This window comes from Pseudophryne corroboree, chromosome 8 (genome assembly GCF_028390025.1).
Source record: "Pseudophryne corroboree isolate aPseCor3 chromosome 8, aPseCor3.hap2, whole genome shotgun sequence".
Lineage (NCBI taxonomy): Eukaryota > Metazoa > Chordata > Amphibia > Anura > Myobatrachidae > Pseudophryne > Pseudophryne corroboree.
In genome coordinates, this window is record NC_086451.1 from 377,460,558 (window position 1) to 377,473,221 (window position 12,664).

The following is a 12,664-nucleotide window of genomic DNA, read 5'->3' on the forward strand; positions in this document are numbered from 1 at the left end:
ACCCTGATAAGACTACCAGCCATTACCAGTGAAGAGCATCCCCACAGCATTACGCTACCACTGCCACGTGTCATGCTGGGGATGATGCAAGATGGCTGATGGTGGGCAGTGTTTGCTTTGCACTATACAGTCCTTTAAATCAGGCCTGGGCAACCTGAGACTCTCCAGTCGTCGCAAAACTACAAGTCCCAGCATGCACTGCCACAGTTTCGCAATTTGAGAATGCCAAAACTGTGACAGTGCATAATGGGATGTGTAGTTTCACAACAACTAAAGAGCCACAGGTGGCCAGGACTGCTCTAAATAAACAGTTGGGTTGGGGGGGGGGGAGAAAACTTGAATCTAATCTGACTACAATCCCTTCTGAATGTTGATGGTATGCCTTGGAGAATGTTGACCCATGTACATAATCTTCTATCTCAGCCACCAGTTTTGGTATCTCATTTGGTGTCACAGTTGTACGTTTCCCCAATAAGGGCCCTACTATAGTATTGCTGCTGCTTCCTAATTCTTCCAATTGTGTCTTATACCCCTTTTCCAGATTTGGGACTCTCTATATTCATATCTCTGACTTGTCTGAAAAGCTTTCATCGTAAGTTAGGAGTGACGGCAGTCACTGCCCTGCCGCAGCCGACTGCCCACAGAAGCATCAGCACACCAGTAAACAGGTCACCATCTCCCACAACACTACGCTAGGAATTCAATCCGCAGCGCATGAAACAAAAGAGATATCCAAAAACAGCGAGACAAAAATAAACTGTAATTATAACATTAGTGAGAGAGGGTAATTGTTAGTTCTGTGAACATGTTATAGTTTCATATCTCTTATTGCACATGGCTACTCTTATCCTCAGTACGCCATGTGGTGCCAGGCGCCTTTTGTAGGTGAGGCACGCAGAGCGTCTTTTTTGCATGAATCTGTATGTTAATGCAACAAAAACAGCTCCACGAGACTGCAGTGATTAATTTGATATGCAACACAATAAGCAACCGAGTCTAAAGCTGTATACACAGAACAGCAGAACTTGGCCATAAAAAAAAAAAATAATAATAATCTACAGCCAATGCACTTCATATAAAGATCCGGACTCCATCACACACAGATATACAAATGTTGCATATCAAATTGCAGTCCTGTTAAACGGTTTTGTTGCACCGCTATAAAAAGACACACGTTCGTGCGTAAAAAACGCTCAGGGCAAGCAGAGCCGCATATACGGTCTAGCGCACCGAGAAGGGGTGTTTAGCGCAACCGCAGAAACATTGTATGTGGGCACATCTGTAGGAGGAAGTTGGACATGATGTCATTACAATGCAAACTGCACCGGGGGTCTGATTGCTGCGATTTTAAGATCACAATGGGAAACCTATTTAAAAAAAATAAAACATACAGATGTAACATTGCGATGAATTGAATTGCGACCATAGTCACCCGGCCACAATGTTGGGCAGTAACTATAACTTAAATGTCGGGTAGCTGTAACATGAGTATCACACTACCGTGGACTGGTTGCAGTGGCAAGCGCAGGATTTTCATTGGGGGGTTTCCGTACATGTATTCGTGTGTGTGTGTGTGTGTGTGTGTGTGTGTGTGTGTGTGTGTGTTATATATACTCACACACATACAGTACATCTGTACATAGACATACATACACACACATACTGTGCAGTAGCATACTTACACACATAGTAAACATGCACACATACATGCATAGTCACACAGTATACAAGCACACAGCACACATACATGCATAGACATAGTATACATGCACACAGCACACATACATGCATAGACATAGTATACATGCACACAGCACACATACATGCATAGACATAGTATACATGCACACAGCACACATACATGCATAGACACAGTATACATGCACACAGCACACATACATGCACACAGCACACATACATGCATAGACACACAGTATACATGCACACATACATGCATACATAGACACAGTATATATGCACACAGCACACATACATGCATAGACACACAGTATACATACACACAGCACACATACATACACAGCACACATACATACACAGTATACATGCACACAAACATACACAACTCACATACATACACAGTATACATGCACACATACATACACAGTATACATGCACACATACATACACACACACACACACACAGTATACATGCACACAGCACACATACATGCATAGACATAGTATATATGCACACAGCACACATACATGCATAGACACAGTATATATGCACACAGCACACATACAGTATTACATACATACACAGACACACTGTATACATGCACACATACATGCATGCATAGACACAGTATATATGCACACAGCACACATACATACACAGTATACATGCACACAGCACACATACATACATACACAGTATACATGCACACAGCACACATACATACATACATACACACAGTATACATGCACACAGCACACACACATACATACATACACAGTATACATGCATACATACACAGTATACATGCACACAGCACACATACATACACAGTATACATGCACACAGCACACATACATACATACATACATACACAGTATACATGCACACAGCACACATACATACATACACACAGTATACATGCACACAGCACACACACATACATACATACACAGTATACATGCATACATACACAGTATACATGCACACAGCACACATACATACACAGTATACATGCACACAGCACACATACATACATACATACATACATACATACACAGTATACATGCACACAGCACACATACATACATACACACAGTATACATGCACACAGCACACATACATACATACATACACACAGTATACATGCACACAGCACACATACATACATACACAGTATACATGCACACAGCACACATACATACATACATACATACATACATACATAGTATGGATGCACACATACATACACAGTATACATGCACACATACATACACAGTATACATGCACACAGTATAGAGATATATACACACACACACATTAACAGGAAGCACAGCCCCCCAACCCAGCACTTATACACATGCTACTCACACAAACAGTGCTGGCCGGGTGAGGTATATGCTGTACCAGTTACTGCAGCAATTTATTATCGAGTGTCCTTTCTTCACCCCCCGACATACAGTAAATGACACATGCACCTGGCTCCTGCAGCAGAATCACTGTTAGTGCTGAATACAGTGACAGCACAGCAGCCACTGCCTCACTCGACTGTTTCAAAGCCCCTTCTTGACTTTTACTGCTTGAGAGGAGCTGTGCGTAGCCGCTGCAGCTCCCCCTGCAGGCAGCCAGCTTCTCACTGTCACTCGGACAGTATAAGGAGACGAGGAGGGAGCTGCACGAGCGTCTCTGTATATAGAAAAAAAATCGTCCACCTGCGCCAATAGATCGGTGGCCAGGGGGGGTTTCTAGGTACTCAGAAACCCCCCCCTGCGTGCGCGTATGGGTTGCAGCAGGTTATGTATAATGCAGGTGTGATCTCACCAAGTGATATTAAGGCTTCATAGTTCTCTTTCATCATGTTCTTGTAGAGCTCTCTTTGCCATTCCTCCAGCATTTCCCACTCTTCGTCTGAGAAATAAACAGCTATCCGGCTTAGAGTGGCTGGAGTCTGGGAACACAGCACATAACAATCAGCCAGAAATGCCCACAATTCAGACAACTTTTATACCAAGTAGTAATAGAATCATTGCTGGCACTAAGGTTATGGTTACACCATGACGGGTTCAGTATGGATTTACCGACGGACACAATCCCTACGGTCATAATCCCGAAAGCCATTGACCTACAGTCAAAATACAGACACAGTCAAAATACCGACATGTTCAAAATGCAGACATTCAGAATACTGACATTTTTTCTTTTTGGGTGTGTCAATGACGACATAGGTCGACATGGACACTGACGTGCTTCGGGCGCGGTGCCTCACTGCGCTCGGCACACTATTATATTCAACCTCCACGTCCACTGGGATGGTAACGTATGAACAAGTCTGTTTTTGGTAAAAATTCCTTAAAAACGCATGTCAGCATTATAAATGTCGGTATTTTGACTGTCTGTCAATGGCTGTCTGGATTACGACCGTCTGTCAACTGCTACCCCATCATGACATGCAACATTTCATCAAGCATAACATACACTCACTCACTGTAGTAGTAATAGTAGAACCTACTACTAAGAGAAACGCCACCTGCTGGCTAGATCTACAATAGCTAAAAGGAGTTCTCCACCTTTAGATGACATCAATAATTGGCTTATGCAGGACTCTATACATTTACTAAATTCATTTATTTTTATTTCTAGTTTCCATTCATGCAATCCCTATAGTCTTTATACGACCAGAGTGTGTGGTTTATTCTTATATGGTGATTGTTGGTTGAAATGACAGCACAAAATCGCAGCATCCCAATACACAAAACATATCTGCCTGCGATGCAAACTGCATATTGTTTTGGGCACAGGAAAAGCAGCACTCCGTAAATATAGGTAAATATTGTTTTACTAGAAGAGTAGTAGACGCATGCCATACATTTATAAGCAGGTGAAATTGAAAAAACAATATCATTTAAAATATAGAATTTAAAAATTTAAAAAAAGCTTGGAATAAATACTGGCCATTAAGGAGAATAACCTAACGGGAAAATGGACATATTTGTTCCGTTATTTGATTACATTACATGCAGCAACTATAATGAACTAATTATAAATAAGACTTCCACTGCTGATAGTAACATAGTAGCTCTCCGTTACGGTGTGTCACATGCTATACAGATAATAAGCTCTATTTAAAATGTATCAATGAAGAGCCATGGTGAAATGAATACCTGCCAGGGAACACAGGGTTATAGCAAACACTGACTTGAGCAGCAATGATAAAGACAATGCTCTGTGGATACCTTTCTCTGCAGCGCTCTGGGGACAGGGCTGAAGCTTTCCTTCAGGAACTGGGACTTCAGAGGAAGCAGTTGTCTTCTCCACAGCTGGGGTTTTCTTGGACGGTCATTTAATCCATCATCCTCCTGTATTATTGCACAGTTAGTAAAAAGTCATGGCACTAAATGCTAAAACTACGATTCAGAATATGTATAGTTTGGGGCAGAGAAGGAAAAGAGGGGATATGATAGAAACTTTCAAATATATCAATGGTTTTACCAATGTCCAGATGGAGACATTCTTCAAATGACATGCACTGAGACTGGAGGGAGGTAGGTTATGGAGAAATAGGGAAAAATTACTTCACAGAAAGGGTAGTGGACAAGTGGAATAGCCTCCCATCAAAGGTGGTGGAGGCTAAGACAGTAGAGCAATTTAAACATGCATGGGATAGGCATAAGGATATCCTTACAAAGAAATAAGCATCAAATAAGGTTGGAAGTTAAAATATGATAATAAAAAGGGGCAGATTAAATGGGCCAAGTGGTTCTAATCTGCCGTCAAATTCTATGTTTATGTTTGTATTCATTCATTAGCTTACTAACAGCGTTGGTGTGGTGCAGCTCCGCTATGTACCGGTGGGAGCAGAGTTCAGTCATTGCTGCCATATATCACAAGTGTTCATAGCAGACGTAATAATCGTGTGCTTTACCTGGCTGTAAATAAAGTTCATGTGAATGTAAATTCTATGCAGACACTCAATTCTTCAGTAACTTGCTGTAGAACATTCCTCTCATGTGGAAAACAATATTCCACATTTTAGAGGAAAAAACGCAAAACATTTGATGCAGTAGATTATTGCTGGTCCCTATGCTAAGTGGATGCACATAACCCCTTCCCTGCTGAGGGTATTTTCAGTGCTGTGCTAAGACCATCTTCTTCACATTTGCACTGGTCAAAATCAATATCACAAAATGTTAATGCAGCACCCCCATACACATTATACACTGTTTTGCTCATAAATACATTTCTCTAACGTCCTAAGTGGATGCTGGGGACTCCGTAAGGACCATGGGGAATAGCGGCTCCGCAGGAGACTGGGCACATCTAAAGAAAGCTTTAGGACTAACTGGTGTGCACTGGCTCCTCCCCCTATGACCCTCCTCCAAGCCTCAGTTAGATTTCTGTGCCCGACGAGAAGGGTGCACACTAGGGGCTCTCCTGAGCTTCTTAGTGAAAGTTTTAGTTTAGGTTTGTTATTTTCAGTGAGACCTGCTGGCAACAGGCTCACTGCATCGAGGGACTAAGGGGAGAAGAAGCGAACTCACCTGCGTGCAGAGTGGATTGGGCTTCTTGGCTACTGGACATTAGCTCCAGAGGGACGATCACAGGCCCAGCCTGGATGGGTCCCGGAGCCGCGCCGCCGGCCCCCTTACAGAGCCAGAAGAGCGAAGAGGTCCGGAAAAATCGGCGGCAGAAGACGTTCCTGTCTTCAATAAGGTAGCGCACAGCACTGCAGCTGTGCGCCATTGCTCTCAGCACACTTCATACTCCGGTCACTGAGGGTGCAGGGCGCTGGGGGGGGGGCGCCCTGAGACGCAATAAAACATGATAAAAATACCTTACATGGCAAAAAATACATCACATATAGCTCCTGGGCTATATGGATGCATTTAACCCCTGCCAGAATATACAGAAAAACGGGAGATAAGGCCGCCGAAAAGGGGGCGGAGCCTATCTCCTCAGCACACTGGCGCCATTTTCCCTCACAGCTCAGTTGGAGGGAAGCTCCCTGGCTCTTCCCTGCAGTCACTACACTACAGAAAGGGTTAAAAAAAAGAGAGGGGGGCACTAATTAGGCGCAGTATTAAAACATACAGCAGCTATAAGGGGAAAAACACTTATATAAGGTTATCCCTGTATATATATATAGCGCTCTGGTGTGTGCTGGCATACTCTCCCTCTGTCTCCCCAAAGGGCTAGTGGGGTCCTGTCCTCTATCAGAGCATTCCCTGTGTGTGTGCTGTGTGTCGGTACGTTTGTGTCGACATGTATGAGGAGAAAAATGATGTGGAGACGGAGCAGAGTGTCTGTAACAGTGATGTCACCACCTAGGGGGTCGACACCTGAGTGGATGTACTGTTGAAAATTACGTGACAGTGTCAGCTCTGTATAAAAAAAACAGTGGTTGACATGAGACAGCCGGCTACTCAGCTTGTGCCTGTCCAGACGTCTCATAGGCCGTCAGGGGCTCTAAAGCGCCCGTTACCTCAGATGGCAGATACAGACGCCGACACGGATACTGACTCCTGTGTCGACGGTGAAGAGACAACCGTGATTTCCAGTAGGGCCACACGTTACATGATTGAGACAATGGAAAATGTTTTATACATTTCTGATAATACGAGTACCACCAAAAAGGGGTATTATGTTCGGTGAGGGAAAAACTACCTGTAGTTTTCCTGAATCTGAGAAATAAAATGAGGTGTGTGATGATGCGTGGGTTTCCCCCCGATAACAATTGATAATTTCTTAAAAAGTATTGGTGTATACCCTTTCCCGCCAGAGGTTAGGGTGCGTTGGGAAACACCCCTTAGGGGGGATAAGGCGCTCACACGCTTGTAAGAACAAGGGCTCTACCCTCTCATGAGATGGCCGCCCTTAAGGATCCTGCTGATAGAAAGCAGGAGGGTATCCAAAAATGTATTCACACACATACTGGTGTTATACTGCGACCAGCAATCGCCTCAGCCTGGAGGTGCAGTGCTGGGTTGGCATGGTCGGATTCCCTGACTGGAAATATTGATATCCTAGATAACGATAATATATTATTGCCTATAGAGCATTTAAAAGATGCATTTCTATATATGCATGATGCACAGCGGAATATTTGCCGACTGGCATCAAGTATAAGTGCGTTGTCCAATTCTACCAGTAAAATGGTCAGGTGATGCGGATTCCAAACGGCATTTGGAAGTATTGCCTTTGAAAAGGGACATTTGGGGTCGGTCTTTTAGACCTGGTGGCCACGGCAACAACTGGGAAATCCACGTTTGTACCCCAGGTCGCCTCTCAAAATAAGACGCCGTATTATCAGGCGCAGTCCTTTGTTGGCAAGCGGACAAAAGGTTCCTCTTTTCTGCTCGTGACAGAGGGAGAGGAAAAAGGCTGAAGAGATTAGCCAGTTCCCAGGAACAGAAACCCTTTCCCGCCTCTGCCAAGCCCTCAGTATGACGCTAGGGCCTTACAAGCTCACGCACGGTGGGGGCCCGTTCTCAATGAATTTCAGTGCGCAGTGGGCTCACTCGCAAGTAGACCCCTGGATCCTTCAGGTAATATCTCAAGGGTACATATTGGAATTCGAGACGTCTCCCCCTCGCCGTTTCCAAAAGTCGGCTTTACCGACGTCTTCCTCTGACAGGGAGGCAGTTTTGGAAGCCATTCACAAGCTGTATTCCCAGCAGGTGATAATCAAGGTACCCCTCCTGCAACAGGGAACGGGGTATTATTCCACACTATTGTGGTACCGAAGCCAGACGGCTCGGTGAGACCGATTCTAAATCTAAATCTAAAATCTTTGAACACTTACATACAGAGGTTCAAATTCAAGATTGAGTCACTCAGAGCAGTGATTGCGAACCTGGAAGAAGGGGACTACATGATGTCTCGGGACATCAAGGATGCTTACCTTCATGTCAAAATTTACCCTTCTCACCAAGGGTACCTCAGGTTATGGTACAGAACTGTCACTATCAGTTCAGACGCTGCCGTAGGGATGGTCCACGGCACCCCGGGTCTTTACCAAGGTAATGGCCGAAATGATATCCCTTCGAAGGAAGGGAATTTTAGTTATCCCTTACTTGGACGATTCCCTGATAAGGGTAAGATCCAGGGAACAGTTGGAAGTCGGTGTAGCACTATCTCAGGTAGTGTTGCGGCAGCACGATTGGATTCTCAATATTCCAAAATCGCAGCTGGTTCCGACGACTTGTCTTCTGTTTCCTAGGGATGTTCCTGGACACAGTCCAGAAAAAAGGTGTTTCTCCCGGAAGAGAAAGCCAGGGAGTTATCCGAGCTAGTCAGGAACCTCCTAAAACCGAACCAAGTCTCAGTGCATCAATGCACAAGGGTTCTGGGTAAAAATGGTGGCTTCCTACGAAGCAATCCCATTCGTTAGATTCCACGCAAGAACTTTCCAGTGGAACCTACTGGACAAATGGTCCGGGTCGCATTTTCAGATGCATCAGCGGATAACCCTGTCACCAAGGACAAGGGTATCCATCCTGTGGTGGTTGCAGAGTGCTCATCTTCTAGAGGGCCGCAGATTCGGCATTCAGGACTGGGTCCTGGTGACCACGGATGCCAGCCTGCGAGGCTGGGGAGCAGTCACACAGGGAAGGAATATCCAGGGCTTAGGGTCAAGCCTGGATACATCACTTCACATAAATATCCTGAAGCTAAGGGCCATTTACAATGCTCTAAGCTTAGCAAGACCTCTGCTTCAAGGTCAGCCGGTGTTGATCCAGTCGGACAACATCATGGCAGTCACCCACGTAAACAGACAGGGTGGCACAAGAAGCAGGAGGGCAATGGCAGAAGCTGCAGGGATTCTTCGCTGGGCGGAAAATCATGTGATAGCACTGTCAACAGTATTCATTCCGGGAGTGGACAACTGGGAAGCAGACTTCCTCAGCATGACCTCCACCCGGGAGAGTGGGGACTTCACCCAGAAGTCGTCCACATGATTAAAAAACTCGACAGGTATTGCGCCAGGTCAAGAGACCCTCAGGCAATAGTTGTAGACGCTCTGGTAACACCGTGGGTGTACCAGTCAGTGTATGTGTTCCCTCCTCTGCCTCTCATACCCAAGGTACTGAGATTGATAAGATGGAGAGGAGAAAGCACTATATTCGTGGCTCCGGATTGGCCAAGAAGGACTTGGTAACCGGAACTTCAAGAGATGCTCACGGAGGATCCGTGGCCTCTACCTCTAAGAAGGGACCTGCTCCAGCAAGGACCCTGTCTGTTCCAAGACTTACCGCGGCTGCGTTTGACGGCATGCCGGTTGAACACCGGATCCTGAAGGAAAAAAGGCATTCCGGATGAAGTCATCCATATCCTGATCTAAAGCCAGGAAGGATGTAACCGCAAAAACATTATCACCGCAATTGGCGAAAATATGTTGTGTAGTGCGAGGCCAGTAAGGCCCGACGGAGGAAATTCAACTGGGTCGATTCCTACATTTCCTGCAAACAGGAGTGTCTATGGGCCTGAAATTGGGGTCCATTAAGGTTCAGATTTCGGCCCTGTCAATTTTCTTCCAAAAAAAAAAAAAAAAAAAAAAAAGAACTAGCTTCAGTCCCTGAAGTTTAGACGTTTGTAAAAGGGGTACTGCATATACAGCCTCCTTTTGTGCCTCCAGTGGCAATTTGGGATCTCAATGTAGTTTGGGTTCCAAAAGTCACATTGGTTTGAACCACTTAAATCTGTGGAGTTAAAATATCTCACATGCAAAGTGGTCATGCTGTTGGCCCTGGCCTGGGCCAGGCGCGTGTCAGAATTGGCGGCTTTATCCTGTAAAAGCCCTTATCTGATTTTCCATTCGGACAGGGCGGAATTGAGGACTCGTCCTCAGTTTCTCCCTAAGGTGGTTCCAGCGTTTTCACCTGAACCAACCTATTGTGGTGCCTGCGGCTACTAGGGACTTGGAGGAATCCAAGTTGCTGGATGTTGTCAGGGCCCTGAAAATATTTCCAGGACGGCTGGAGTCAGGAAATCTGACTCGCTGTTTATCCTGTATGCACCCAACAAGCTGGGTGCTCCTGCTTCTAAGCAGACTATTGCTCGCTGGATTTGTAGTACAATTCAGCTTGCACATTCTGTGGCAGGCCTGCCACAGCTAAAATCTGTAAAAGCCCGTTCCACAAGGAAAGTGGGCTCATCTTGGGCGGCTGCCCGAGGGGTCTCGGCTTTACAACTTTGCCGAGCAGCTACTTGGTCAGGGGCAAACACGTTTGCTAAATTCTACAGGTTTGATACCCTGGCTGAGGAGGACCTGGAGTTCTCTCATTCGGTGCTGCAGAGTCATCCGCACTCTCCCGCCCGGTTGGGAGCTTTGGTATAATCCCCATGGTCCTTACGGAGTCCCCAGCATCCACTTAGGACGTTAGAGAAAATAAGAATTTACTTACCGATAATTCTATTTCTCATAGTCCGTAGTGGATGCTGGGCGCCCATCCCAAGTGCGGATTGTCTGCAATACTTGTACATAGTTATTGTTACAAAAATCGGGTTATTATTGTTGGGAGCCATCTTTTCAGAGGCTCCTCTGTTATCATACTGTTAACTGGGTTCAGATCACAAGTTATACGGTGTGATTGGTGTGGCTGGTATGAGTCTTACCCGGGATTCAAAATCCTTCCTTATTGTGTACGCTCGTCCGGGCACAGTATCCTAACTGAGGCTTGGAGGAGGGTCATAGGGGGAGGAGCCAGTGCACACCAGTTAGTCCTAAAGCTTTCTTTAGATGTGCCCAGTCTCCTGCGGAGCCGCTATTCCCCATGGTCCTTACGGAGTCCCCAGCATCCACTACGGACTATGAGAAATAGAATTATCGGTAAGGAAATTCTTATTTTTTTTTCCTATTGAAATTTCAGGTTCCGGTCTTTAGGTCGACAGCAAGTAGGTTGACAGGGTCTTTAGGTAGACATGTTCTATGTCGACAGGTAAATAGGTCGACATGATATATATTTTTTTTTTAAATATTTTTTTGAACTGTTACATACTTTACGATCCACGCGGACTGCAATTGGGAACGGTAACCTGTGCTGAGCGCAGCTGCAGCGGAGCAAGGCACCTTACCGGAAGCAAGGCGAGCGAAGGGGACATGGTGCACTAATTGGGGTTCCCCGTCACTGTACGGAGAAAACAACACCCAAAAATAATCAAAAATGCATGTCGACCTTTTGACCTGTTGACCTAGAACATGTCAACCTAAACACCCTGTCGACCTAGCATCCATGTCGAACTACTTACTGTCAACCAATAGTGGTCGACCTTACATACCACACCCGAAATTTCAATATAGTGAGCTATTATAGAAAACCTGGTCTGGCAGACCATTTATAAAATAAGATTTTACTTACCGATAAATCTATTTCTCGTAGTCCGTAGTGGATGCTGGGGACTCCGTCAGGACCATGGGGAATAGCGGCTCCGCAGGAGACAGGGCACAAAAGTAAAAGCTTTAGGATCAGGTGGTTTGCACTGGCTCCTCCCCCTATGACCCTCCTCCAAGCCTCAGTTAGGATACTGTGCCCGGACGAGCGTACACAATAAGGAAGGATTTTGAATCCCGGGTAAGACTCATACCAGCCACACCAATCACACTGTACAACCTGTGATCTGAACCCAGTTAACAGCATGATAACAGCGGAGCCTCTGAAAAGATGGCTCACAACAATAATAACCCGATTTTTTTTTGTACCAATAACTATGTACAAGTATTGCAGACAATCCGCACTTGGGATGGGCGCCCAGCATCCACTACGGACTACGAGAAATAGATTTATCGGTAAGTAAAATCTTATTTTCTCTAACGTCCTAGTGGATGCTGGGGACTCAGTCAGGACCATGGGGATTATACCAAAGCTCCCAAACGGGCGGGAGAGTGCGGATGACTCTGCAGCACCGAATGAGAGAACTCCAGGTCCTCTTTAGCCAGGGTATCAAATTTGTAGAATTTTACAAACGTGTTCT

The 12,664-nt window shown here is 45.3% G+C and overlaps 1 protein-coding gene across 3 annotated transcripts in view; it reads right to left on the reverse strand.

Moving 5' to 3' along the window:
- The window catches only part of LOC134949170 (zinc finger protein interacting with ribonucleoprotein K-like), an 82,251-nt gene that overhangs the window by 18,472 nt on the left and 51,115 nt on the right, over positions 1-12,664 (reverse strand). For all 3 annotated transcript variants that reach the window (XM_063937594.1, XM_063937593.1, XM_063937592.1), the window contains 2 exons: positions 4,930-5,052; positions 3,518-3,644 (listed from right to left, as the gene is read on the reverse strand). In XM_063937594.1, coding sequence (XP_063793664.1) covers positions 3,518-3,644; positions 4,930-5,052 — 250 coding nt within the window. The remainder of the gene's footprint in view (positions 1-3,517; positions 3,645-4,929; positions 5,053-12,664) is intronic.